Source organism: Oenanthe melanoleuca, chromosome 1A (genome assembly GCF_029582105.1).
Source record: "Oenanthe melanoleuca isolate GR-GAL-2019-014 chromosome 1A, OMel1.0, whole genome shotgun sequence".
Lineage (NCBI taxonomy): Eukaryota > Metazoa > Chordata > Aves > Passeriformes > Muscicapidae > Oenanthe > Oenanthe melanoleuca.
Window position 1 is genome coordinate 57,857,934 of NC_079334.1, and position 25,735 is coordinate 57,883,668.

General features: G+C 40.4%; 1 protein-coding gene across 2 annotated transcripts in view; it reads left to right on the forward strand.

The window, feature by feature from the left end:
* RELN (reelin) overlaps window positions 1-25,735 on the forward strand; it is a 268,404-nt gene that overhangs the window by 240,574 nt on the left and 2,095 nt on the right. Inside the window, exons 47-64 of one of the 2 annotated variants that reach the window (XM_056516168.1) lie at window positions 1,782-1,922; window positions 3,203-3,380; window positions 4,720-4,913; window positions 5,973-6,229; window positions 6,959-7,113; window positions 7,882-8,096; window positions 8,384-8,561; window positions 9,573-9,748; window positions 10,949-11,055; window positions 11,468-11,710; window positions 12,236-12,411; window positions 13,983-14,056; window positions 14,872-15,033; window positions 15,352-15,509; window positions 16,381-16,600; window positions 17,573-17,770; window positions 18,170-18,268; window positions 23,088-24,671. In XM_056516168.1, coding sequence (XP_056372143.1) covers window positions 1,782-1,922; window positions 3,203-3,380; window positions 4,720-4,913; window positions 5,973-6,229; window positions 6,959-7,113; window positions 7,882-8,096; window positions 8,384-8,561; window positions 9,573-9,748; window positions 10,949-11,055; window positions 11,468-11,710; window positions 12,236-12,411; window positions 13,983-14,056; window positions 14,872-15,033; window positions 15,352-15,509; window positions 16,381-16,600; window positions 17,573-17,770; window positions 18,170-18,268; window positions 23,088-23,217 — 3,061 coding nt within the window. In that variant the 3' untranslated portion in view covers window positions 23,218-24,671. Of the gene's footprint in view, window positions 1-1,781; window positions 1,923-3,202; window positions 3,381-4,719; window positions 4,914-5,972; window positions 6,230-6,958; window positions 7,114-7,881; window positions 8,097-8,383; window positions 8,562-9,572; window positions 9,749-10,948; window positions 11,056-11,467; window positions 11,711-12,235; window positions 12,412-13,982; window positions 14,057-14,871; window positions 15,034-15,351; window positions 15,510-16,380; window positions 16,601-17,572; window positions 17,771-18,169; window positions 18,269-23,087; window positions 24,672-25,735 lie in introns of those variants that run through there. The other variant, XM_056516160.1, reaches the window with a different exon arrangement.

Consider the following 25,735-nt stretch of genomic DNA (forward strand, 5'->3'; position numbering starts at 1 on the left):
AAAGGAAGCTACCACATGAGATAAATTCAGATTTATAAATAACTGTGATTTTAAGACTCAAGAGTTTTTTGAGCAGTATATGTCACAAGAAGTCTGATGCCCTACTGAGCCAAAAATTGCACTTCTGTCCAATCTCATAATTGTATTTTTTTGGCTCAAGTAATATCATTTCCCAAAGTTATTAAGATAGGCATTCCATGAGAGAGGTTATTACAACCTTATCTCATAAGCAAGAGAGATGTTAAGCTTTAGGATAAGAACAGTGCAGCTAATAGGCCTTTTAGTCTATGCAATATAATTTTTATGCTGCTTTATTATTTCAAGCTGTGTAATAGTGGGTGTGTGTATCCAATTGTTTGTACCTGTATGTTTTAGGCACATGCAGGCTGGTGTCTGGTGCTCACCACCCATGTAACCTCTTAGGGCTCCTGCACTCCAGAGCACTGCCTCACCTCTGGCCTCGAGAACACAATGGGCACTTACATTTAACTTGGAGCTGAGTTTAAAATGCAAATGCAAATACAAAGCTTCCCACAGAAGCATCAGCTCCATTAATTGTTAGTGAAGTACCCAGCCAAAACAGGCAGTGTAAGATATAGGTGCTTGTCTTTATTCTGAAAGGACTCCCTCACAATTTTTATATATATTTTTAAATGCTGCTTGGTGAGCAGCTGAGCTGAGCTCAGAGCAGTAGATTTCTCTTTGGATAAACATGTTATTTATTCAGCTCATGCAGCATTTTCATAAAGAAATAGTTCATGGGAGAGTAATGACCTTATCCTATGAGGTCCATTTTGACACTGAATATTTTTTGGGGAGTTTGCTCTTTATTTGTTTTTGGTGTTTGTAATAACTGTGATTTCTCTTTGAGTGTCAAAAGAAAACAGACTACAAAAAAGTTCAATGCTGCCATCTAGTGCTTTACCACAAAACAGGGCTTAGCTGAATTCATAGTTACAGAAATTCTTCTGCTCAGAGCTCTTGACTCACAGTCCATCCCTGCATGAGCAATTATTTGCTGTCCCCTGAATGTTTTGGATAGATTCTCATCATCTGTCTTGGGAGCTGAGACACATAATTCAAATATAGGTAGCTAAGCACATTTTAATCAACAAAATGAATATAATTTACTGAGTAGAGCCAGGATCACTACAGATATTTTCTTAGCATTTCCAGCCAAGCCCTGGAGTGGAGGGGAAGGAAGAAACTGCAAAGCCAGGATCATGCTGCAAGCCCTGCACAGGCCTTCTCACCTGTCCCTAGCCCACTCCCTAGAGCTGCTCTTACCTGAGTGTAGTTGGGAGAATTCATACAGAAAAAGTCAGGTAAAGTTGTTGACTTATTGACTGGCTCAGGATGAAACTTGGAGGGTTTGGATTATTCTGGCTTGATCCAGCTCCTATCTATCCCTCAGGTTTGGATTTGTGCTGCGACACGGTAATGGCTGGCCTGAGCTTCCAACTGGCAGAACCACCTTCTTCCCACCTTCCTCTCCACTGCACCAGCCAAATCCTGCTTGCTTTGCTTTCACTGGTGATCCTTTTCCTACCTCCCATGCTCTCAGCTTGATAGCAAGGACCCATGCTTTGTTTTGCTCTCAAAACGTGGGCACCTTTTTGTTGGAGGGATGTTGTCATTGTCAGAAACCAGCCCTGGGTCACGCTGGTATCAAACAAATCTTTCAAGAGCAGCCTAACCTCAAGACTAACATTTCCTTTCAGTCAAAACAAAGATTGCCTTAGCTAGAAAATACAGAATTCTGTTTTTCTTCCTCTCCCAAGGTCTCAAGCAACTCGTTTCCGCTGGCACCAGCCTGCTCCTTTTGACAAGCAGCAGACGTGGGCGATCGATAACGTCTACATTGGGGACGGCTGCATAGACATGTGCAGTGGCCACGGGAAGTGCACACAAGACAACTGTGTGTAAGTGCCACCTGTTCCCTGTCCTGCCAAGGCCTGTAGCATTTCATTCCCTCTCTGTCATTCTGATAAATTTGCAGGAAAAACTGTGATTTGATTCTACAAATGAAAGTGGATTTTGTGTTAAAACTGAGCAGGGCACTGGGACCACTTGGGAACAGAAGTAACAAGCAGAAAGGGAACTGCAGGGGTTGGCTCTGCCAGACCTCTGACTGTTCATGCTCCATGGCCAAAGCACACAGCCCTTTCCTCAGTGGCAATGCATCACCTCTGCTCTTGCCTCTGCTCCATCAATTCCCCTCCCACCACACAGGGAGAGGGTACCCCTTGAAAGTCCTGGAGCTTCCCAGAATATGTTCTCCTTATTCCCAAGGGATTTCACACCTCATCCCTGTGTTCCCAGCCTGGTGCTGGGTGCACAGAACCTGGGCTGGAGGTGGGACATACCCACTAAGCAGGATGTATGCCAGTTCTTCACAAGTCCAGATTTTGCTTTTTGACTGGTATTATCTTGATGGTCTGCTCCATGGTAGGTTTTGCCAGGAGAGGCAGACTGGCTTGATCCTCAAACTGTTTGCATAACAATCCACACAGAGTCCTGCAAAGCTAGCAAACAACAACCCTCAGATTTGCCTGTCTTGGCAAGAGAGAAATACCTTCCAGATGGGTGTATTGCTTTTTTTCCAGCCACAAATGGCAACAGAAATGGGAGAATGGTTGTATAATTGCACTGTGACTGTATTTTTAGAAATATATTTCACTGCAGAATAGGCATATTATTGTGTTCTCCTCTATCCTGACAACACTGAAGTACCAAGACACAATATCCCTGGTAAAAATCTCATAGTAGCAGAACACAGTTCCAAGCTGTTACCCAGTCTTTGACACATTATAAGGACATTTTTCAGAGGAAAAAGAAGGGAGATCTATATAAAGATAAGAAAGCACCCATCTACTAAAATTTTACAGAAACTTGAACTTCAACATAAGCAGGACATTTTTAGGCTTGGCACATTCTGTTGGTTTATTTATCCAAACACAATGCCTTTTACAGCTTTTACTGTTTGGGAATGTTGAATGATACACAATACTAAGCTTTCAAAAAAGTCATTTTTGTTTCCTATTAACTACAAAATGCCAGATGTTTGAAACCCCCACATACCAGTTGTGCACTAGTAAATGATGCCTCCAGCAGAATAAGATGGTACCTTAATAACACGGCACTGATCAAAGCTCCATGCAGAGCCTTTGCCAGCTATTTGTGCGTTTGTTTTGCTGCGCAGCTGCGACGAGCACTGGGGTGGGCTGTACTGCGACGAGCCAGAGACTCCCCTGCCCACACAGCTGAAGGACAACTTCAACCGCTCGCCCTCCAACCAGAACTGGCTGACGGTGAACGGCGGCAAGCTGAGCACGGTCTGCGGGGCCGTGGCCTCGGGCATGGCTCTTCACTTCAGCGGGGTGAGTGTCCAGCACGGCCACCAGCTCGCTCCAGCTGACACCACACATGGGACTGATTTTAAAAGTTAAATAGCAAGGCATTAAAAAAATAACAGCATAACATATCAGACATATAAAATATTTTTTAAAGTTAAATCCTTTGCCTGGCTGAAGGTCAAAGTCAAACACATCCTACAGAGTAGGGTCAACCAGAAACACTCCAGGAAAGCTGATAACGTGTTCCTTGCTATGCTGCAGCCAGGAAAATGAATGTAGTGTGTGTGGCTCCTGAGAGGCCTTTGAAAGTGGAGCTAGTAGGTTAAAGCACACCATGATTTTCTTCCTAAGACCCTTCTCATAGCACTTAAAACTTCCAGACCAAAGTTTGCACGTATTCAAATCAGATCACAGAGGTAAATTAATAGCTAGCTATTTGCACTTCTATAACTTGCACATGGTCCTTGACAGTACAGAGCCACAGAAACACAGAATGGGTCAGGTTGGACGGGGCTGTGGGGATCACCTGGTCCAACCTCCCTGCTCAAGCAGGGTCACCCTAAAGCACATTGCACCCATGTGTAGCCTTAACCTTCAGATGTCTCACAGGTGGGTGTTTTCAGAGTAAGCTCACAGTAAAATTTCCTGGGTTAGCTACATAGGTAAGTATATAACCCTGACTGCTGCTAAGCAGTCTGTTTGCTAACAGATAACCTCAGGATTATAGAAATTACAAAATAGTATTTTAGAAACACATAAAATTTATGCCTGTAGATCCCTTCTGTTGAATTTATAACTACAAACTGACAAGAGTTTTCTAAAATAAACTAACAGAAGCATTACATTTCCACTTCATTCCAGTAGGACTAAGTAGACACCAACTAACAGACTAAGCAGTGTGAAATATATAAGTATTGTGGAAAACACACTTACTAAAATTGCTTTGCCATTTGATGGTTTGCAAAAGTTGAATCATTAGTACATAATCAGTGATTCATTAATTCTGCACAGAAAACTTCATGATTTACAATGGAGGCATGGATTTCTGCAACTTTTGTATTAAGAAGAAAGGTAAATACACAAATGTACAACTGAAGGTAAAAGTAGCAACATATATAAATACACAACAGGAATTTTTAAGATGAAACATGATTGAAAGTATGTCTTCAGGAAAAACATATATATGCAAATATATATAGTTCTGTTGTAGCTTTACCGTTGCAATAATTAATACAATTTTGTACAATTTTATAATTTTTGCAGCATGAATCCACATTAATAGTGACTGCATAGTCTAACACTTTTTATGAACATAAGTTTTGCCAGACTACACCAGCCAACATATCTTTTCATTGCTTTTAAGGGCTGCAGCCGTATGTTAGTTACAGTGGATTTGAACCTCACCAGTGCAGAATTCATCCAGTTTTATTTCATGTATGGATGTCTGATAACTCCTAATAACCGCAACCAAGGAGTGCTGCTGGAGTATTCTGTGAATGGTGGAATCACCTGGAGCCTCTTAATGGAAATTTTCTATGATCAATTCAGCAAACCTGGGTTTGTAGATACCTTCTTTCTGCCTGTGTAAATTTCTCTGCTAAAGTCAGGTAGTCTTGAATGTTTCACCAGAACCTGTGGGATATATTACTACTGTGGTTTGGATGCCAAGTTCAACTTGTACAGTCCTACAGGTGTTTATGAACGGCCTTGGTGCATGTATTGAGAGCATCAGCATTTGTGCAGCTCCTAAGCCAGAAATACAAGAATAGCTAGGAGCGTGTAGCAGTCTGGTAGATTTGTAAATGTTTGCAGAAAGATAAATTAACAGCTACTGTAGTGATGTCCATCTTGTTCTTAAAGTTGCTAACCTTTGCAATCTATTTCCTTATTGGCAAGATCATAAAACCACTGATTTTGGTAAGCTAGTTATAAAATTGTGTGGAGAGGAGAAATTGCATTTCTGCAGTTATCCATCAAAAGGATGGATGCACTCAAGCCCTACTCTCAGATGCCTGTGACATTGAAAACATGCATATATGTGAGCTGACCTTTTTCTCATTGACTAATTTAAAAGATTCACAGAAAATGGAGATGTGAGGGACCCATTATTTGTTATTTTTTTGAGTGCATCAAGAAATCACTAGCAGTTTAATTGGACATGATATTTCAGTGTACTGTTGTCTACTGTTGCAGTGGAATAGATAAAATTGTACTGGAACATTGCAAGCAATCTTCATTTTATTTCCACATTCTCCTTCTTAACACTTCCCTTATTTAAGACCTTATGGCCATACTTTGCTAGTCCAGACCATTGCATTTGGTCCCATAAGGACAGCTGGAGCAAGTTAGGTTGTTCAAACCATCCACAGTCTGGGTGCTGACCCTTCCCACTTCTCTCTGAGCCCCTGTCCCAGGGATGACGTTGGGAGTAATCAGAAAGATTTTCATTTCAGCAATAGCTCCTAGAGGAATATAGGCTAGACTGGTCTTTTTCCTCTTTCCCAAACTCCATGTATTCTAGGAAACATTGTGAATGGACTTGTTCAAAGCACAGAGCATTGCAAAGTGCCCTCCTCCTGCAGCTTTCCTACAACTAACTCCCACCTTTAATTCCAGCTTTGTGAACATCCTCCTTCCTTACGACGCCAAAACCATCGGGACGCGCTTCCGCTGGTGGCAGCCCAAGCACGACGGGCTGGACCAGAACGACTGGGCCATCGACAACGTGCTGATCTCGGGCTCGGCCGACCAGAGGACGGTGATGCTCGACACGTTCAGCAGCGCTCCCCTGCCGCAGCACGAGCGCTCCCCGGCCGACGCGGGGCCCGCCGGCAGGGTCGCCTTCGACATGGCCGTGGAGGACAAGACCACGGGTGAGCACGCACCTGCCTCCAAGCTAGGCACCAGGAAGCCAGTGATTTGCAGATCTTGCTGAGCCCCTGAATCTTTGTCTCACTGTGATGGCGATCACAGGCAATCCCATTGCCATAGAGACCTTGTCTTTTGGGTTTTGTTCACAAAAGGCAAAATGAAAAGATGTAGTGCAGCTTTTTAACTGCATTCATTTATTATAAAGTTAATTTATTTTTAAAGAATAAAAAAGTAATTTTATTAGAAGTGCCAGTTCTTATCCTGAGTGTCTGTTCCCTTCTTAAACTTTTCTTTAGGGAATTTAAATTACATTTTACACCTAAATTTTGTAGAAGATGCATTTCTTCTATGTTTATAAGGCTTAGCAGCTACCAGTGCTGGGGTACACTTCGTGCAGACATGTAGGCAACACCCATTAAAAAGCTCTCCCAAAATGTTCAGTGCAATAGAAATTCCTATTTTAAGTCTCAGATCCTTACTTCTTGAACATTAAAAAATAATGTTGTAATGCTTAGTAAGAGAGTAGTAAGAGGTGCTTTCAGCAATAAATATGATAAATGTAATGCATATTTACATGGGAACAATGGGCTACTGACATTCTCAGGGCCAATACTAAATAATTCTCATGTAGGCTGAAACATAAAACTATGAATCACCTTTCGTGGTTAAACTACTCCCTGTTTAACTTATATTGCCACTGTATATTACTGACATTGCCCTTTATTTTCAAGTGAATGAACACTGGTTATTCCATGATGATTGCTCAATTGAGAGATTTTGTGATTCTCCTGACGGTGTCATGATCTGCGGGAGCCACGATGGCAGAGAGGTCTATGCAGTCACCCACGACCTGACTCCTACGGAAGGCTGGATTATGCAGTTCAAGGTAAAATCTGTCTGCAGTATAATTATTCCAAACCACATTTTGTTCCAGGTCTAAGTAGATCTTTCAGGAAGAAGAATGTATAGGCCTACACAGGAGCCATTCCCTGCTGGGAAAAATGTTATTAGGCCATCCTCATTATTCTCACTTACTCTGTGCTGGTCAGCTTTAATACCACAGGCTGTTCTCAGAGGTGACACATTCTTCTCTTCCAGCACTGCAGTTCCATGGACATTGCACATCTACCAGGTGCCTATTTTGTTGCTGGTGAGGGAAAAGCAGCTCCACAGTAGTTCACTCTCCTCCTGTGTTGTCATGCATTCACATCAAACCTGCACCCAAACTGGCCTTCATACACCCCTTTACCTAAATTAAGGAAATAACCCAGCAATATATAGAAATATAGCCTTTGTACATCCATCAATAAAGGTGGTCTCCCTAATCTGTGGCTGCCTCTGAAATATTCAAATCTCAGGTTGTGTGGAAGGGGATATTAACTTTATTTGTTATGTGGTACTGGGTTTAAGGCAGGAGTGTCAGAATCTGGAAATCCAGATATGTGAGCTATCTAGAAGAAAACAAAATTCATAATATGGTGTCTGTTTCTCAGCCTTGAGTATATCGGAGATCTGCAGGTAACTGGTACCATACAGGCACTGTTACTGCCATCATTTCAAGCAAAATTCTGCAGTCTGTTTTGAGGCTCAAACACTTTTTTAAAACTCCTCACCACAATTAATGCTTAATTACTGATGGTCTCTTCTTTATTAGGTTTCTGTTGGATGTAAAACCTCAGAAAAACTTGCACAAAATCAGGTGCATGTGCAGTACTCCACTGACTTTGGCGTTAGCTGGAGTTACTTAGTACCTCAGTGCTTACCAGCCGATCCAAAATGTTCTGGGACTGTCTCACAGCCATCTGTCTTCTTTCCCACAAAAGGATGGAAAAGAGTAACTTACACACTGCCTGAAAGCCTTGTGGGCAAGTAAGTACAAATTTGCTACTAATTTTGTCTTGGATTGAGTACCTTCCTGGAAGGAAGGTACAGGACATCTGCCTATTCATTTTCTTTCAAGGAAATTGCAGAATAGTGGCGTTCATGTTCATTACATTATGGATATGTAAAAAAAAAAATCAATTTCAATAGATACCTCCACTAGTTGTTGAAGCTCAGAAGATAGTACAGTCATGATTGTGTTTAATCACCTTTTTTTCAATTAAGCGAAGTTGGTTTATGCATATGTTTGGTTTTCTTCATTCCTTTATATCTAGTCCTGTGAGGTTTCGGTTCTACCAGAAATACTCAGATGTGCAGTGGGCTATTGATAATTTCTATCTGGGCCCTGGTTGTCTGGAAAACTGTAGAGGTCATGGAGACTGCCTGAATGAGCAATGCATTTGTGATCCTGGATATTCGGGTCCAAACTGCTACCTGACCCAGACACTGAAGGTAATTTTATTGCATGTTTTAAATAATGAATTTTGGCACATGTTTGACTGGGAATGAGAGAGAGGACAGATTGATCTCACTGGAAATTTAGCTTTGATTCCTGTCAGCCTGAAGACAGTCAAATCCATTTTCAGCCCTTTCATCAGTTTTTTAACAAAACTATTACTGCATTATTCAAGAAAGGTTTGTAGCTTTGAAAATAACACTTAGCCTGAAAAAGCTGTGATAAAGTTCACTGTTCATCTTTTAATCATCATTATAGGATGTAAATCACCCTTGCACATATGGTTGTATTTGAACAAAATAGAAAGACTGTCTTTACTGTGAAAGAGCTTACTCAAGTAGGGAATAAAGAAAAATGGTATAAAATTAAAAAATTAATTCACTTGTCTGTTACTCATGTTACTCAATGACTGTTGAGTAACTCTAATTGGATATGGATAATTTAAAAGTTAAAAGTAACTAACTAACTTGTCAGTTATCATGTAATTTGAATTATTATAACCTTCTGGTTTTCATCTGAACAAATCGTCATTGTCTGTTTGCAATTTTCAATTAGTAATGTATCCATCATATTAAGGACCCTTGGGATAAAATTGTAGCAATTTTAGGGAAGTCTTACTGCTAACTCCTTAGTGCCACGATTGCTGGTTTTGCTGAGGAAAGTACAGAATGTTTATTCTCCCATGCATAGAGAAGTCCCCCTCTGTTGCACTCTGCTATCAAAACCTTGCCACACAAACCCAACGTGCTCATTCACTTGCACATGCCAATTTTCATTTACTGCATTACCTCCCAAGTATGTTAAAATCCAGCCCTAATATATTTTCACATTTAGCCAATTCAGTTCAAGTTCAAATATTCAGCCAGAAGTGATTATGTTCAGTCACCCTGAGAAAAACTTACAGTGTTCTTGAGCCCTTCAGACATGTTTAGGTCAGTTCCAGCTGTGGTTATCAAAGACTTAAAATCTTACTTACCAGTGCTTCGTGTTAAATACCTTACTTACAGACCTTCCTGAAAGAGCGCTTCGACAACGAGGAAATTAAACCAGATTTGTGGATGTCCTTAGAAGGTGGCAATACCTGCACAGAGTGTGGAATTCTTGCAGAAGACACAACTCTGTATTTTGGAGGTGCAACTGTGAGGCAGGCTGTCACTCAAGATCTGGACCTGCGGGGGGCAAAGTAGGTCGTGGTTCCATGTCATTGTCACGGGGAGCTCTGTCACACACTGGCAAAGCAGCAGGCAGCAGAGCTGGTGGCTCAGGGAGTTCCCAGGCCACCACAAGAATAGCCCTGCCTGAGGCAGACACTAATGAGATTATGATTCTCAGGGCACTGGTGCTTTCAGATGAGTCACAGACAGCAAGGCTCACCCTAGCACAGTGGAAAGGTCTGACATGTCCAGGTGAAGCAGCAGGTCCCTTGTCCAGAAATGTCCTGGAATCAGCAACTCCTGTCCAGCAAACAGTCACCAGGGCACCAGCTGTGCCTCTCACTGAGTTCAGAGCAGAACCTCTGCTGGCTGTCCTTTTTTGGGTGCCCAAACAAGATCCATTCCACTTTTGTGCTGTTGGAAAGGATGACTTATCAGAAGAGCAGTGGAACTCTGTCAGTTTAGACAAGCTAAGTACATGACATAGTCAACTTCAGCATCATTTCTCTTGACCATATGGCTTTAATGAAGCCACACACTCCGACTTCTGAAATTCTGCGAGTTTGCTGAATCACAGGAAGGAAGGGGCCTCAGGGAGTGTCTAGTCCAACCTCATACTCAAAGTCAGGTAACACTGAATTCAGGCCAGTTTGTCCAGTATTTTTTCCCATTGGGTCTTTGAAAACCTCCAAGAACAGAGATCCTACTGTCTGTACTGGAACACTTGTACTAGTGTTCAGTTACTCTCAGAGTGATTTTTTTTTTCTTATTTTTTACCCTGTTAAATCCAATTAGAACTTCCTATTTTTTCAGTGTATGAGCACTGACTCTGAGCTCTGGTGACAATCATTCTAGTGTCCTCCACTGACCCTGCCTCAGTTTATCAACTTCTTTTATGTCCTTCATTGACACAATGGCACCTTAACACATGGTGAGCTCCATTCCACCAGGACTCTCAGGGAGCTCTAAGCAAAGCAGCTCCCATCCAGTCTGTCCCTAACTGGTACATTTGCAATGATTTACTCCCTCCCAGGGGAAGTTCTTAGCTGAATTCCATGGGGTTCCCATGAAAATTACTAGACAATGCTTCTGGAAACCTTTGTAGTACTTGTGCATCAATGTTACTTACTTAACACCAGCATTTGGAACAATTTCAGTATGTCTGTTAACAGAAAGCAAACTCTATTTGTGCAAGTCTAATAGATGGGATTATATACATTTACTCTTAGATTTCTACAGTACTGGGGGAGAATTGGGAGTGAAAACAACATGACAACATGCCACAGACCGACTTGCAGAAAGGAAGGAGTGCTGCTAGACTATTCCATTGATGGAGGCAAGTACATACTGTATTTACAGCTGAGCTACAGTCTGGTTGTGTACCCATCCACCATGAATACCTGAGAAGTTATCAGAGATCCAAAATAAAAAGCTAATTCTTAATTGTAAAGCTATTTTTGTCCATGTAAAGATCTTTTCCCCATCTAAAATTTCCATCTATTGCTCAGTTTTCCATAATCTTCCTGCCTTATTTCAGTAATCAATGGCTTCCACCCAAGTTGATTATTCCATTTTACAATTACAGGATTACTCTTGCAGTAAGTAACAGTCGCCAGCAATCCTTAGAAGTTAAGCTGTATCAGAAGACCATAGATATTAATTTTATTTCCGATTATCTTACTTTAATCCTTTAGAAGGTTCTGCCATATGCTTAGCTTTATTATTAAACCTGCATCTTTTCATTGCAGGCATATCCTGGACTTTGCTCCACGAGATGGATTACCAGAAGTACATCTCGGTGAGGCACGACTACATCCTGCTGCCCGAGCGCGCGCTGACCAACACGACGCGCCTGCGCTGGTGGCAGCCCTTCGCCCTCAGCAGCGGGATGGTGGTGCCCGGCCCCGACAGGGCACAGTGGGCTCTGGACAACATCCTCATCGGGGGGGCAGAGATCAACCCCAGCCAGCTGGTGGACACCTTTGATGATGGTAAAACAGGCTGCCACCGCTCAGCTCTTGTCTGGCATTATCTGTTCTTATCTTACCTGAGCCCTCTGAGCTTGCAAGCAGACTTTCTTTTATTTGAACTCTGCAAATTTTTCATTTTGTAGACTAATGCTGTTTATATGCTATTCTTCATGCTATTAATGGAAGTGTGTAAATATATATACATATATATATATATATATATATATACACATGTATATTCAGATGCGTGTGTACGCACATGTATATACACATAAAAAATTTTATTTCAGTCCAACGCATTTCATTTAAATTTCTGGTATTATGCTTTTACCTCATCATATTTTTTAAAAGTACTATTATTTAAACATTTTAATTACCTCTCTGGCAATGAATGTCTTTATTATGTCTCTTTGTAGCTTACTGTGTGTCATTACAGATAGCATAAATGTAGTGTCCATATCACTATCTAGTGATTCTGTGGATTCATTACTAAGCCTTGATGTTTACCAAGACAATGCAGTAATTCTATTTAACTCATCTTAATAGAAGGCACCTCTCATGAAGAAAACTGGAGCTTTTACCCTAATGCAGTCAGAACTGCAGGGTTCTGTGGAAATCCATCATTCCATCTCTACTGGCCAAATAAGAAAAAGGACAAAACACACAACATCCTGTCCTCCAGGGAGCTCATTATACAGCCAGGATACATGATGCAGTTTAAAGTAAGAAATGTTCTCTCTCTCCAAAGTAAAGAACAAAATGAAAATTCATCTAATGTGTCTCCAGAAATTATTCTTCTTCAAAGTAGGATGCTCAACTGGATGAATAATTAATAGTGACTTTTTACTAGCAATTATAGGAAAATATGAAGTGTAGATAATGAGAACCAGAAAGGCTGCATGAATGCAAAATGTCAAAATATTCTGACTGTCTGTGTGCATTTGGGGTTAGTCAGAGGAATTGGAAGTCTAATACCTTTTTCCTGAAATTACTGGATCATCAGATACGGTAGGAATTATTTTTTGAGCTGAGAATAGATGCCATGCAGAATAAGTTAATTTTCCCTAATTTGTGAATAAACAGGAAAGGTAAGGGAGAAGAAGGCTGGAGAAGAGTGTCATATGGAAAATGCAAGTGAGTTCAAGTAGAAGTGCCCCTTCTACTTCTTGTGTCATGGCAAATGACCTAAACCATCAGAGAAACATTTCTGAGTATTTTAATTTGATTTAAGGTAGAATTCTACATAAGGCCAAAGGCAACAAGTAGTTGTTTTCCAGAAATGTTCTTGGCCATTCCCCAGGCACCCTGTCTTAAATAAGCCGGGAACTAACATGAAAATAGGGTTATCAAAATAGTAATCCATTATCTTAATATGTTTTTTCTTGCTCTTCTGTTTGATAAGATAGTTCCAGAATTTTCCATGTTCCACTGATCAATATTTTCACCTTTTCTCAACGTCACTGCCTATTTTATATTGTCTAATATAATCTCTAAAGCACTACTTCCCAACTCAGCATGCCAAAGAAATTATATCTTAAGTTTTTTACTACTGAATGTCAAGACTGCCTCCAAAATGCTTATTTTACCCAGCCTATCATATTTTTCCTCTATTTTAAGACCAAAATTATGATAACCCATCAACATTTAATTGTTCATATTACTAAACCCTTACTGCAGAGTTTTTCTTTCCTGATCTTCTCCCCGTTTTTCCTCACCACTCACAACAAAGATTTTATTTCTAAACTAAGAACTCAGCTCTAGCATGGCTTGTGTTTGGTTTTGAAATTTAGCATTGGATTATCAAATCAGTAATGTAAACTGGGTACTACAATCTGTCTACTGTAATATGGAACAAATATGTCTATTGTTTTAAATATTCAGAATAATTCTGTTCCTAAACTGGACTGATTTAAAGTTTAGGTCCACATGTTTATCATTATGAATTTTAAATTTCATAGGTGCTTCACTTTTGGAAATGCCAAGGAACTACTATATATCTTGTTTCAGAAACAATGTTTGTTCAGAAATTTAATTTGGACTCTAGAAACAAAGTGCTGGGATTCTGTTGGGAAATAACAGTAGCAAGGAAGTAAAATTCTTTAAGTAAAAACAGTACCTTAAGTACAGTGTATTTTATTTTCCATCCACTTTTGATGGATTTTGCCCAAGTTCTAAGTTGACAATCACTCATACATCCAATAAAGAAACAAAAAAAGGAGAACATAACTTGATTATATATCACTTTAAATGTCTACCTGTCTTGTTATAGCAGTTGATTTTATTTGTGCTATAGATCGTGGTTGGCTGTGAGGCAAATTCTTGTGGGGATCTCCACTCAGTGATGCTGGAGTATACAAAGGATGCCAGGTAAATGACAGTAGAATACACATTCCTGAAAAAAAAAATAGTATGACATTAAAAACGTAGAGAGCTTCTATTTATTAAAGCAATTGCTTTGCTGTTCATGTTGTAACAGAATCTGAACAAAGCCTGTGTGCAAGCACTGAGATTTGTCTACATAGCTCCCATAAATTCTCTTTATAATTTATGCCAGATGTTGACAGATTCATGGCATTGAGCTTGCAGTTACAGTCATGAGCATGTTCCTGTTAAAAATGTGCTCACAGGAAAAAACATTTGCAGGAAACTCTCTTAGTAGGATACAGGATCAAGCTGTAATGAATTGGGAGTTACTTAACTCCAAATTGGTCTTTTAACTAGCTAACAATAACACTGCCTCATGTGCTGTAAAATAGAAGCATGTTATAATTTGTAAAAATGAAGGTATATTCTGTGGTCAAATAGCTGTGGGTGAAAATGTAGCAAATTCTATTGGGACTCTTCTGAAGACAGTAAGAAAGAGGCTAAGAAGCAGTTTCCTAAATAAATCCTTCTGTCATGCATCCCAGAGCAGCTGTCTGTACCACCCTGCTGGGAGTACCACCACCAAGGCTCCACAACACTCAGACATCCTCCCTGGCTGCACCTGTGCTTTGGCCTCTCGCCTCTTGTTTATTTGTGGCTCCAGAGCATGGAAACTATTGCTGACAATCTCTCATGTTTGTTTAGTAAGACAGGCAATGCTGTGGCCCTTAGAAATAACCTGTTTTCTTTTCATTATTTTCTCAGTTGTTCTAAAACTTCTTTTTTTTTTTTTTTTTTTTTTTTTTTGCTTCCTACAGGACAGACTCATGGCAACTCGTCCAGACACATTGCCTTCCTTCCTCATCTAATAGCATTGGCTGCTCCCCATTTCAATTCCATGAAGCTACCATCTATAACTCTGTCAACAGCTCCATGTGGAGAAGAATAACTATTCAGCTGCCTGACCATGTCTCATCCAGGTAGGTTACTGAAAGGTCAGCTTACTGTGGACCTATAAAGCAGCAGCTGTCTTACTGGCACGGTTTACTAGGAACAATTGGTGAATTAAAAATTACTCCTTATTGCAGATTTAGATTTGATACATAACTAATGTTCTTTAGGAAGCTTTTTGTTAATAGAAGTCACTACTGCCAATGATGTAGCAGGGTAGGTCTTTCCAGTTATTGAAGTCACAGCCCCCTCACATTACATTTTTGGTTATATTTGCTGCTGGTGTATTAGAGATGTGTTTAATTGCTATGTATCCTAATACAGTGTCTGGATTTTCATATTTGCAGTGCAACCCAGTTCAGGTGGATTCAGAAGGGAGAAGAACTAGAGAAGCAGAGCTGGGCAATTGATCACGTGTACATTGGGGAAGCATGCCCAAAGCTCTGCAGTGGCCATGGGTATTGTACAACTGGAGCCATTTGCATCTGTGATGAAGGATTCCAAGGTTACATTTCTTTATTTCTTTCTTGTCCATCTACTACAGTCTAGTCTAGCTCAAAATTAAACAAGACAAAGTGATGTATCCAAATTTATCACTGGAATGTCTGAGTAACAAATTCAAATGAGTAACAAATTCAAAATTAATCAACTGTCAGGGCTCCAAATAACAGCTTTTCCCTCTCCTTACTCTTTCCATATTGAGTCAGCAATCTCTCCCATCTGGCACTGTATGTAAAATCCATCCAGCCTTTACTGAAGGCAGAACATGGCTACTTGATTACCCAGAATCGGCTTCCATCCCGTGCTCCTTCCAGGTGTGCATCCCAGAGGATGTGCAGATGGGATCCAGATGTTAGTGACTGGCATCTGTAAGGGACTCAGTGCCCCATCAGGACAGAGTGTTCTGCTCTAAGCCCTCAGAGCAGCTAAGCACATGTCTAGTGGTACCTGAGCGCCCTTGGAAAGCTCTAAGTGCTTTGTGGGAGTGGAGCCAGTGTTTAATGTCTTCTAGGAGAGCCTCATAACTTTATAAGATCAGATCCCTTCTGAGTTTTTAGACATATTTGCCTTCAACCAGCAATTTGAGAAACCTGTTGGCATCAATGCAAAACAGGAGAAACAGTATTGCAGTTCATGTAATTATACTGCTGTAAAAATTAGACTCACAGCCTCGATTTTGTAAAAATGACTGCTGTATATCAATGTGCACATTATTAATGGATCTGCTGAAATATATTCAGGCTGTATATAAACTGTATATTAAGCCACAACTGTATATTAAGCCACAACCTTGAATGGAATTACAATGACCTGTAACTCAATTTTCTCCATTCTTTCTATTTTTGTGTGTTTTACAACTTCACTGTCATTTTTAGGTGATGACTGCTCTGTTTTTAGCCATGATCTGCCAAGTTATATTAAAGATAATTTTGAATCTGAAAGAGTCACTGAAATAAACTGGGAAACCATTCAGGGGGGAGTGATAGGGAATGGATGTGGACAGCTGGCCCCCTATGCCCATGGAGATTCACTCTATTTTAATGGATGTCAAGTAAGACAAGCTGTGACCAAGCCTCTGGATCTCACCCGAGCAAGGTAATAGTTTGAGCCTAAACAGCTCTTTTAACAATTCATGAGAAAGGAAACTCTTCACAAGTACGTGGGCCAGTACAGATGAGGATGGACTGATCTGGCTCTGCCATGCAGTTGGATGTGCTGGCAGAAAACATTAGGGCTTTGTGACTTTGATTTGAGAGATGGAGAGTGAGGATGTCAGATGAAAAGGTCAGATGTTTTCATCATGCCCAACAGAGCACTGTCTATGTAAGCCAGCACTGACAATGAAGCTGTTGGCAAAGACTGGACACCAGACTGCTTGGACTGGTGCCTGATCTGATAAGACAAATCCCATGTTAGTATGTGCCTCCACAATGGTTATAACTAAAGATGTTATTTAGTAATTACAGGATCATTTTCCCATTTCAGTTGTCAAATAGAATTATATTCACCTGGCAATGAACAGGAGTATCTTTTTCATCTATTGAGCCTCTTTGGCCATGGAAAAATAAATGTAACCAGCCTGTGCTGGCTCTTAGCAGAGTGACAGCTTTCATACTGGCTTATATTTAGTTGTCCAAAGCAAGATTGGAAATAGGATGAATTGGCCAATGGGCCAGATATAAATGAGGCTCTTCTCTTCTTATTTGAACACCCAAGTAGAATATGATATATATTTTTAGGCATTTTCTTACATTTGACCTTTATTTGTCCCTTTTAAACTTTTCATACACTCATTTACGTTTGCATTTTTATCCATCTCAGTTTTGTGCAGATATATTGCAAAATTGAATCCTGCTTGCAACAATATGTTATACATAGTAAACTATTATTTTGAAAGGAGAGCTGTGTTTTAAAGATAAGAGAACAGTTTATTTTGCATGTTAAAGTAACGATTCTTGAAAATGCTACAAGTTTTGATAAGGTAACTGCAATAAACCTAGAAATACTATTGTTCCTGTTTGAATAATTTTACATATTGAAAATAACTTTTCTCTCTGTGTTTTACAGCAAAATAATGTTTGTTTTGCAAATTGGAAGTATTTCACAAACAGACAGTTGCAATACCAATCTGAGCGATCCTAACACTGTAGACAAGGCAGTGCTCCTCCAATACAGTGTAAATAATGGAATTACATGGCAAGTAATTGCACAGCATCAGCCAAAGGACTTTATACAAGCCCAAAGAGTGTCTTATAATGTTCCCTTGTGAGTACCCAGTCACATTTCATTACCTCTAAGTGCACAAGTTACACTTCTGCTAAAAAATAACCTATCTTTGCACTTTCACTATTGAAGAAAAAAGGTTGATGAGAGGGTTAAAAAAGAAGAAGATTTAAGGGGAAGGCTGATTAAGAAATTCCAGGCTAGTGTTTATCAAAACACTTAAAAGAAATAAAAAAAAAACACTTGTTTTGAAGATAAGGGGGAAAATCCTCCCTTTTCTGTGTGCATTTTTAACTATTAAGTCTTTTACACGTACAATGTGTTGATGTTCGTTGACATAGAAACTATTTGACTTTGCTCTCAGTTCTGTTGGGGATAGATAGGGATATGCAACACACCAATAGTCTGGAGCTCTCACAGGCCCTTGTGTTTGTGTGACAGGGAGGCACGAATGAAAGGAGTCTTACTGCGCTGGTGGCAGCCCCGTCACAACGGAACAGGTCATGATCAGTGGGCTTTGGACCACGTAGAAGTCGTCCTGTGAGTATCAGCTTCACCTCATCCCACCCCACCTCAGAAAGCACTGAACTTTCTCCAGCATGACATGAGTATTAAGCACATTAAGAACCACTGTGGCCCAGGGAATCCTTTCTCAAAGGGAAACCTTTAAAATCCTATCTTTCCTGATGCTCTGCCCTGACTGCAACAGTCAGTAGTTAAGATGGACACAAAGTAAGTGTCACAGCAGGGGGGTGTGTTGTGGATAGTGGAAAAATGCAGGAGGGAAAGTGGGGCTTTATCACCTCCAAGTATTGCTGTGCTCCTGTAATGCAGCAATGACTATTAAAAAACTATTTTGCTGGGACATAAGAAAGGATATTTCTGTTCAAGACTGTGCTGCCATTTACGGCTAATCTATATCCTTTCAAAGATAAAAAAGATTCTTCTGTATTGTTCATTGCACAAAGTAATGTTGTTGTGCCTCTTAAAAATTTGTGTTAGCAACTAATGCCTTATTCATTTCCTTTTTTTAGTAAGAAGGATACTGTTCAGAAACAGGGTTCACTATATCAGGTTCCTATGGTCCGAGCTCTATATTCATCCCCTTGTCAAGATTTTGCCAAGTCTGCACCCTCCTGATTCTCCCATTCTTGAGATGGGTTTCGCTGGCAGCTTACCCGTTTTTCCTGTGTTGCATCACGAAGAGATGACCTGCTTTTTCTCTAACAATTTAGTTCCAGTAGAAGTGAAATGCTAGTGGCTTCCTGAGCAGGAACTCATCGCTGGCAGTGGTTGGCAAAGAAAGGAGAGCCTGCTCCATAGCTAGGTTCAAACATTCTTTTTATTGAACAATTTAAAAACAAGCAATGAAGAAATTAGGCTTAGATAACCTCCAGACTGTGTAATTATAGCTATGAGGTTTCTGAAGTAGCAGAGGCACTGCAAATAATGTTTTGTAACAATAGCAAAGTCAATTTTCTGATTGCTAGTTAGTCCTGCTCTCCTTTCCACCAAGAAGCACCAGCTTGCATGGCACTCATATCAACCCCAAACCAAACTGGTCCCAACACTGAGTAACTACACCCTCCGCTGCTTTCACACACCTTGCTGGGCTCTGCTTCCATAACATTAAGCTTAAAACTGGAAGGAACAGAGGAGAGAGATGGATATGACTCCTGTTTTAATTAATCAATGGCTGTATGATGCTGCATCAGGAAAGATATGGAAGAGTATGAGCTTGCAGGAAGTTCACTGTGTTTAGGAAACCATAGAAAAGGGAACTGGTCATTCTGAAATATTCATGTCTTTCTACCTTGCAATTAAAAATAAAATGAACAGAACAAACCATGTAAGAGAAAAAAAAAGCATAACATTACCCATCAATCCAAGCACTGAATTAGGGGCCATAAGAAGGAATAAAACAGATCTTTAAAAAGTTATTCTGAGGCTGAAATGTAGAGAACTTCTCTGACAATGAGATCTGCCAGGCTGTAGATTAGACAACACCCAAGTTGAGTGGTAACAACAAGTCATGTGAGATATGTTATACTAGAATGGCCAAAACAAGTAATCACACCTTTGAAAGAGAAAAAAAAAAAGTAGGCAGACAGTGTCTCCTCCCTTCTATTATTTTAGTCCTGTTAAAGAGCTTTAAGGCTTTTCTGAAAATTGCCCTAAATATCAGGCTAGAGACAGAGGATTTCCACTCTGTTCAAGTGACATCTGGTACAGTCCACAGAGAAAGACAGACCAAACTGGACTGACTGCTCCCTTACCGAGTCCTGAGAAATACAGTGCCATGAAGTTCTACTTCCCAAAGGCCTGATGTAGAGTTCCAGTCCCTGCTAACTGCAACACATGAGACATGCTGCTCTCAGGAAGGGCAGAATTACATGCCATAGTGCATCTGGTTCCTATGCTGGCATGTGCTCAGACCTGACAGGTGCCTTTAATTCCTCTGCTTTGCTTAAGTTCTGTCTGCACATGGTAATTCATCAAAATTCTTTAGGCATCCTCAAATTTATTTGCAAGTAACCTGCAACTTCTTTATCAATAAATGCTCTCACCTGGGTTTTTCTGTAGCTCTGCTATTTCACTTGGCCACCTCACACTGATCACTTTACCCCCAGCACTTCAGTTTCTTCCCCTGTTAAATGATGAAGACATTTAGTCACCTCCATGGTGACTTCAGAGTATCAGAAGGGATCATGGATTAGTATTTGTCAGTACTTACCCTAGATGATCCTGCACACAGCAGGGCTACAAGAAATCACACTATGAGTATTAGGGATAGGACTTGGCTTTCATTTTTTATATTCCTTCATTTTCCAATGAAGGATACAGAAGCACTGCCTGCTCCCAGGAAGAGCAAGCCCTCTCCCAGACAGCTGTCCAGCAAGAGGCGAAGAGGCAGAGTCCTCTGGCTGCTCTCTCTTCCCACCCAGATTGCCAGGGGAGAGCTCTCTGGGCAATAGCCACCCCAGGGCTCTCAGTCAGGGCTGCAGAGAGGCACAGCCTGAACTTAAACCATTCACCAGGGTTTTATAATTACCTCTTCCATTAATTCCATTGGGAGTCATTGGTAGAGCTGGTAGGCTTCTACTCAGCCCAAAGCTGGGATATTTTAGAAAATATCTGTGCCTCCTAAATTGGAAGTAATTTCTGTTGGAACTCTGGCCTGGTCTCAGACAGCCATGAACATCTCTAAATAAAAACCTGCTGATGGTTCACGTCCAACAGAGTCTGTATACAGTTCTCTTACAACCCTGCATTCCACTACCCACCTGGATGAGACCCCATACACCTCTCCAGAACCATAAAATTGTCCTCACTGTCCCTGGTTTCAGTACTAGATTTTCATGTTTGTGACCTATGTCCCCATGTTGATGCAGCAGGAAAACCTCAGCCTGTGAGGTGTTAGAACGAGGAGCCAACCTACACTGGGAGGTGTGGTTTGGGACATCAATTCCTGGCTTTCCATACATCTCCTCTTGTGTTTTCTTCACTACCCTGTGGGCTGACAGAGGTCTGATTTTCCCAGCCTATGTGTTGGCTTGGCTGCCTGCACCCCCAGGTGCTGTGCCAGCTTTTCCTCAGCCCATGGGCAAGTGAGCCATGCTCTCCTAGAGCAGACTAAGAGCTGCAGTAAGAGGGCAAGCAGGGAGAGCACCTGCCAGCAGGGAGAGCTGATTCTGCAGGAATGTAAAGCAAATAAGAATTTTCTTGATTTTACTTCCCATCCAAAACAGAGGATGTCCCTGCTCCTTCCTACAGTGCTCACCCCAGGGGCATATCTGTGAATGTAAGCTTTCATGGCCCAACTCTTCTCAGCAATCCAAAGATTTAAAATCAATTCTGTCACAGGACTAGCTGCCAAGTTGTAGTGCAGATACTGCTACAGCTGACACACAGCAGTGTCATGACACTGATCAGTTCAACAGATTTCCGAGTCAAGGGCCACCATGCTCTCACCAGCAAAAATGCCTTCAGGATGCTATTTCTTTGATTCCTTTTTGCTCTCAAGAAAATTTGCTGGGGGAAAAAATTAATCTGCAGATTATACATGCATGCAAAATACCTGGCAGTGATAAAACAGGCCAAAGATGGATGCTTTTGTATCCTACTTATAATCATTCCACTTTTGAATGATCTATTTGAATTACTCAATAAAAAGCAGTATTTTTTAAGATTGTGATGCAGCTGCAAATGGTGCTCAAACTGAGCACCTCTTTTAAACAGGTGAAACCAAATACCTGTGCTGACAATGTTATACATTAAATTGATCTTGCCCAACTTAAGAGTTTATGTCTGTCCTGTAGTGGGGAGAGGATACAAGTTACTAAGTTGTCTAGTCCCTTTTATAGCTAGTGCTGATTATTCCTCATTAGTGCAGCATTTTTTCTCTCCATTTGTAAAGAAAGCTTTGGGCCCAATTCTCATGTGTTCCATGTGGCTCTTCTTAGGATAAAAAAGTATTTTATCCCAGCCTTAAGAAAGAGTGTTTTTTCTGTGCGCCATACTTCTGCCCTAAGAAGAGCCCATGTCCAATTCTGCATTTCATTTGCACATTGTTTTTCTCTGGAAGCACAGCTCTCAGCCTGCCCACTGCACACACACCTCACACTTCTTTGCATGTGCATTACACAACTGCCATTTCTTTGTGTATAGGGCAGGCCCTTAGAGACATCTCATTAACTTAATTCAAAGTCAAAGGTACTGAGAAATAAAGGATAGTTATAAGATGAACACTAAGGGTCTGATATTGTTGTCTTCACCCCAAAACTTGTTATGTAATTCAAAGGAATTTACGTTGTGCAAGGAATGCAAGAAATGTTATCCACACATAATATTTTATGGTTAACTGATAGATACCAGAATGAATCCCTCCATAGCCATCACTCCATGCTCTTCATTGTTGAGATATTCTCACATTTTTGGCACAAATGATTTAGTGAGATGTTGCATTTGGTGCAAACATTTGCAACATTTGGTGCAAAGAATGTCTATCCCTATTTTGGAATATTAAAATACAAATTATATATTCTAGATTTAACAAGAAGTGCTCATGTGGAAAAGCATTTTCATCTGCTTCCTTTTTTTACTAAAAAGCAAAGATTTGGAAAATGCATTTAAATTAAGAATCAATATATTTATGAAAAAGAACATAAGTAGTTCAAACATTAGGTGACTATCTGAATATTTACAACATTTATGCCAAATTTAATATGATGCAGTTTGTGCTTCTATTACATTTCTATTATGTTTCTAAAATGTGCATGCTGAATTTTATAGAAAATAAAAATCTAAACATTGATTTGAAATCTGAGGAAATAATTTGTTCAATTTTTATTTTCAAAAGAGACGAAAAGTCCTATATTGCCTCTAAACCTCATCAGGGTTTTATGACTAATCACAGTGCTGCATGCATTGAAAGGCATTTTCTAACTTGTGTTGTATTTCATTGTTTGCTGTCATTGGTTTTACACTAGAATAAGGTAAGTACTTTCCCTGAATCAGTATTAAATGTATGTTTCTGTTACAGCTACAGCTCTTTCACAAAGTTTTGTCAATGGTGGGTTGGTGGAAAATCATTTATGCTCTTGAGATGTGCCACATGGCTCCTGAGGGCCCTGATCCTGCAGCACTTCCTCAGTGAGCACTGGGAGGAGTTAAACTTAGCAGAAATTGTTCAGGAGATTGTGGGAATTTCCCCAAGGCTGTGGTGGGAAGGACTGCTCCTTCTTCTGCTTCTGATAGGGTAGAGTGAGACATGCCAATGGGGGCACCCAGAGCATTGTGTGGGCAGCCAAGGGGCAATTCCCACATTTTTCTGTAATAAATGGCCACAGAGGTGCAGCTGCAGTCAGGCAGTGTATGTCAGGCAATCTGCACATAGTGTGGCATAGCCACACCTGCCCCTTAGACACAGAATCAGTGTCCCCAGACAGGGCTTTTATTTCATGTAACCCTGCTGTAAGCTGCTTTGTGCTGTTGCAGTTAATAGATACCACTAACCAGTGTAGTTACTGAACTCTGGGTTCAAGTGTTGACTCCACCGAAGCCAAAGAATATTTGCCATTGATATGAGCCTTCAGAACTTCAGTCAGAGCACGTAACCTTTTTCATTACAGTACCTGCCTAACAAAGCATTCAAATACCTTTGCTGTGTTCTAAGGATTTCTTCATGTTTAATTTTGTTATCCAAATACTTTTGTTTCTATTTTGTTCCTGTTTTATGCCTTGTCAATTAAAAACACACAAATAATGAATGACACTAGTATAAACTGGGATTATGTATTGCATATTTTTCATTCCGTTTGGCTATGTTCCATTTTCATAAACTTTAAATTACAGCCTTGTAGTTCAAACTGCACTTTAGGAAACATGCAATAAACATAATGCTCTACTAAAGACTAAAGAGACTTTAGTCCAGAGAGACTCCTTCTCATAAATTGCTTTATTGTAGGTATTCTTTTGAACATGCCCTAGATAGTTTTGTCTTTGGTCTTCTGTATTGGCTGCATACTGCTTTCATCCAACTAGCACAATTCCAGGTAGTTAATTGGAACTTTTTTTAGGGTTTCCTACATAAATTCAAGCAGTATTATCTTCTGTTTATTTTTTAGTAGTGCACTCAAAACTGTCAAATAGATTATACAGTCAGCCAGTGACAGCAGTCACTCCTGTTAATTGTTTTTTTTCGCTTTGTGCTCCATCAGTAATACACAGGTAATACTTTGGATCTGAACTTCTCCGATTGACAATTGGTTCAGTGAATGCAAAAAAAAGACAGAAAGCTCAGCAGGTGCTGACCAGTCCATTACACACTCACAAAGCTGTCTTCAAGTTGCCAGTGATTCTGAAAACAACACCCTCCTACATAGAAGGGTCTATTCATAATATAGCTCGATGCTGCCCAGCATATTTTGGGTGTTCTGAACAAGAAAACAACAGCAAAAGTATTGTAAAGCCTTTAATCATTCTGTGTTAGTTAAAATTAAAATTAAAATCCCTACTAGTATAAAAACATTTTTGCATCCACCAAATGCAAGGAATGTGTAAGTACTCTTGCAGACTATATTATAAAATAATTCTTGTGATTTTATAAAGCATTTTTGATCTCTTATACAGAATTATATACATAAAAAAAAATAAGTAAAACCCTTCTACATTACTAGGTAAGCATTTCTTTGTTCCTTTTTTTAATTCTTTGTTTTCCTTTTTTTTTCCTTTGTTCATTGTTTTAAACATCTTCATCATCCCTTTAAGGCCAAATAAAAAATGGTTTGGCATTCAAAGTGAAATACTGGCCAGGTGCACATAGCAGTGTCCAAAATGAGTCCTGAACATCTCTACTGAGCTGTTGCTGAACATAAGCAGACCAAAGGCAGGATAGAAAAGTCTCCTGGGCCAAGGGCTGCAGCTCAGCATGTGCCCCATCTGCCCAAGTCTTGCCTAAGCTGAGGCTCTGAAAACCAAGCTCACTCCTAAATTTAACCAGGTCCAGAAATGGCAATTTTTTTCAGCCAAACACTTTGGCAGTCTCTGTTTGGTCTCATGTACCCAGAGCAAAGCTGCTCAGAGTTGGTCTGTGCTTTCTCCAGGCCCATCTGCTGTATTTTGGCTGCAGAGCAGCCTTCTAGCAGATAGGTGCTCTATCCTCAGCTCATGGTTAGGATGCTCTCCTGAGAGGTGAGATGTGGCCTTGAAGGGCCTGTGTCTGAGGAACCACCCACTTTCCAGGCAATGGGAATTAAAGGGAAGGAAAAATTAAGAACTTCAATCTTCATGACCAATGGCAGCCACTGTCAGGAGTGGGTTTGGGGTCACGATTTCCCTCCTGCCTTCATCAGTGAGACATCTGGCATTGGAGTGAGGGTGACCTTCCACCCTGATGACTTCAGGACCAGAATGAAGACTGATGTTCAGTGCTGCTTTCCACTTGAGCTACCAAGTGACATTAAAGTTACATAAACTCAGCACTATTAATCTCTCACACAAAACTTA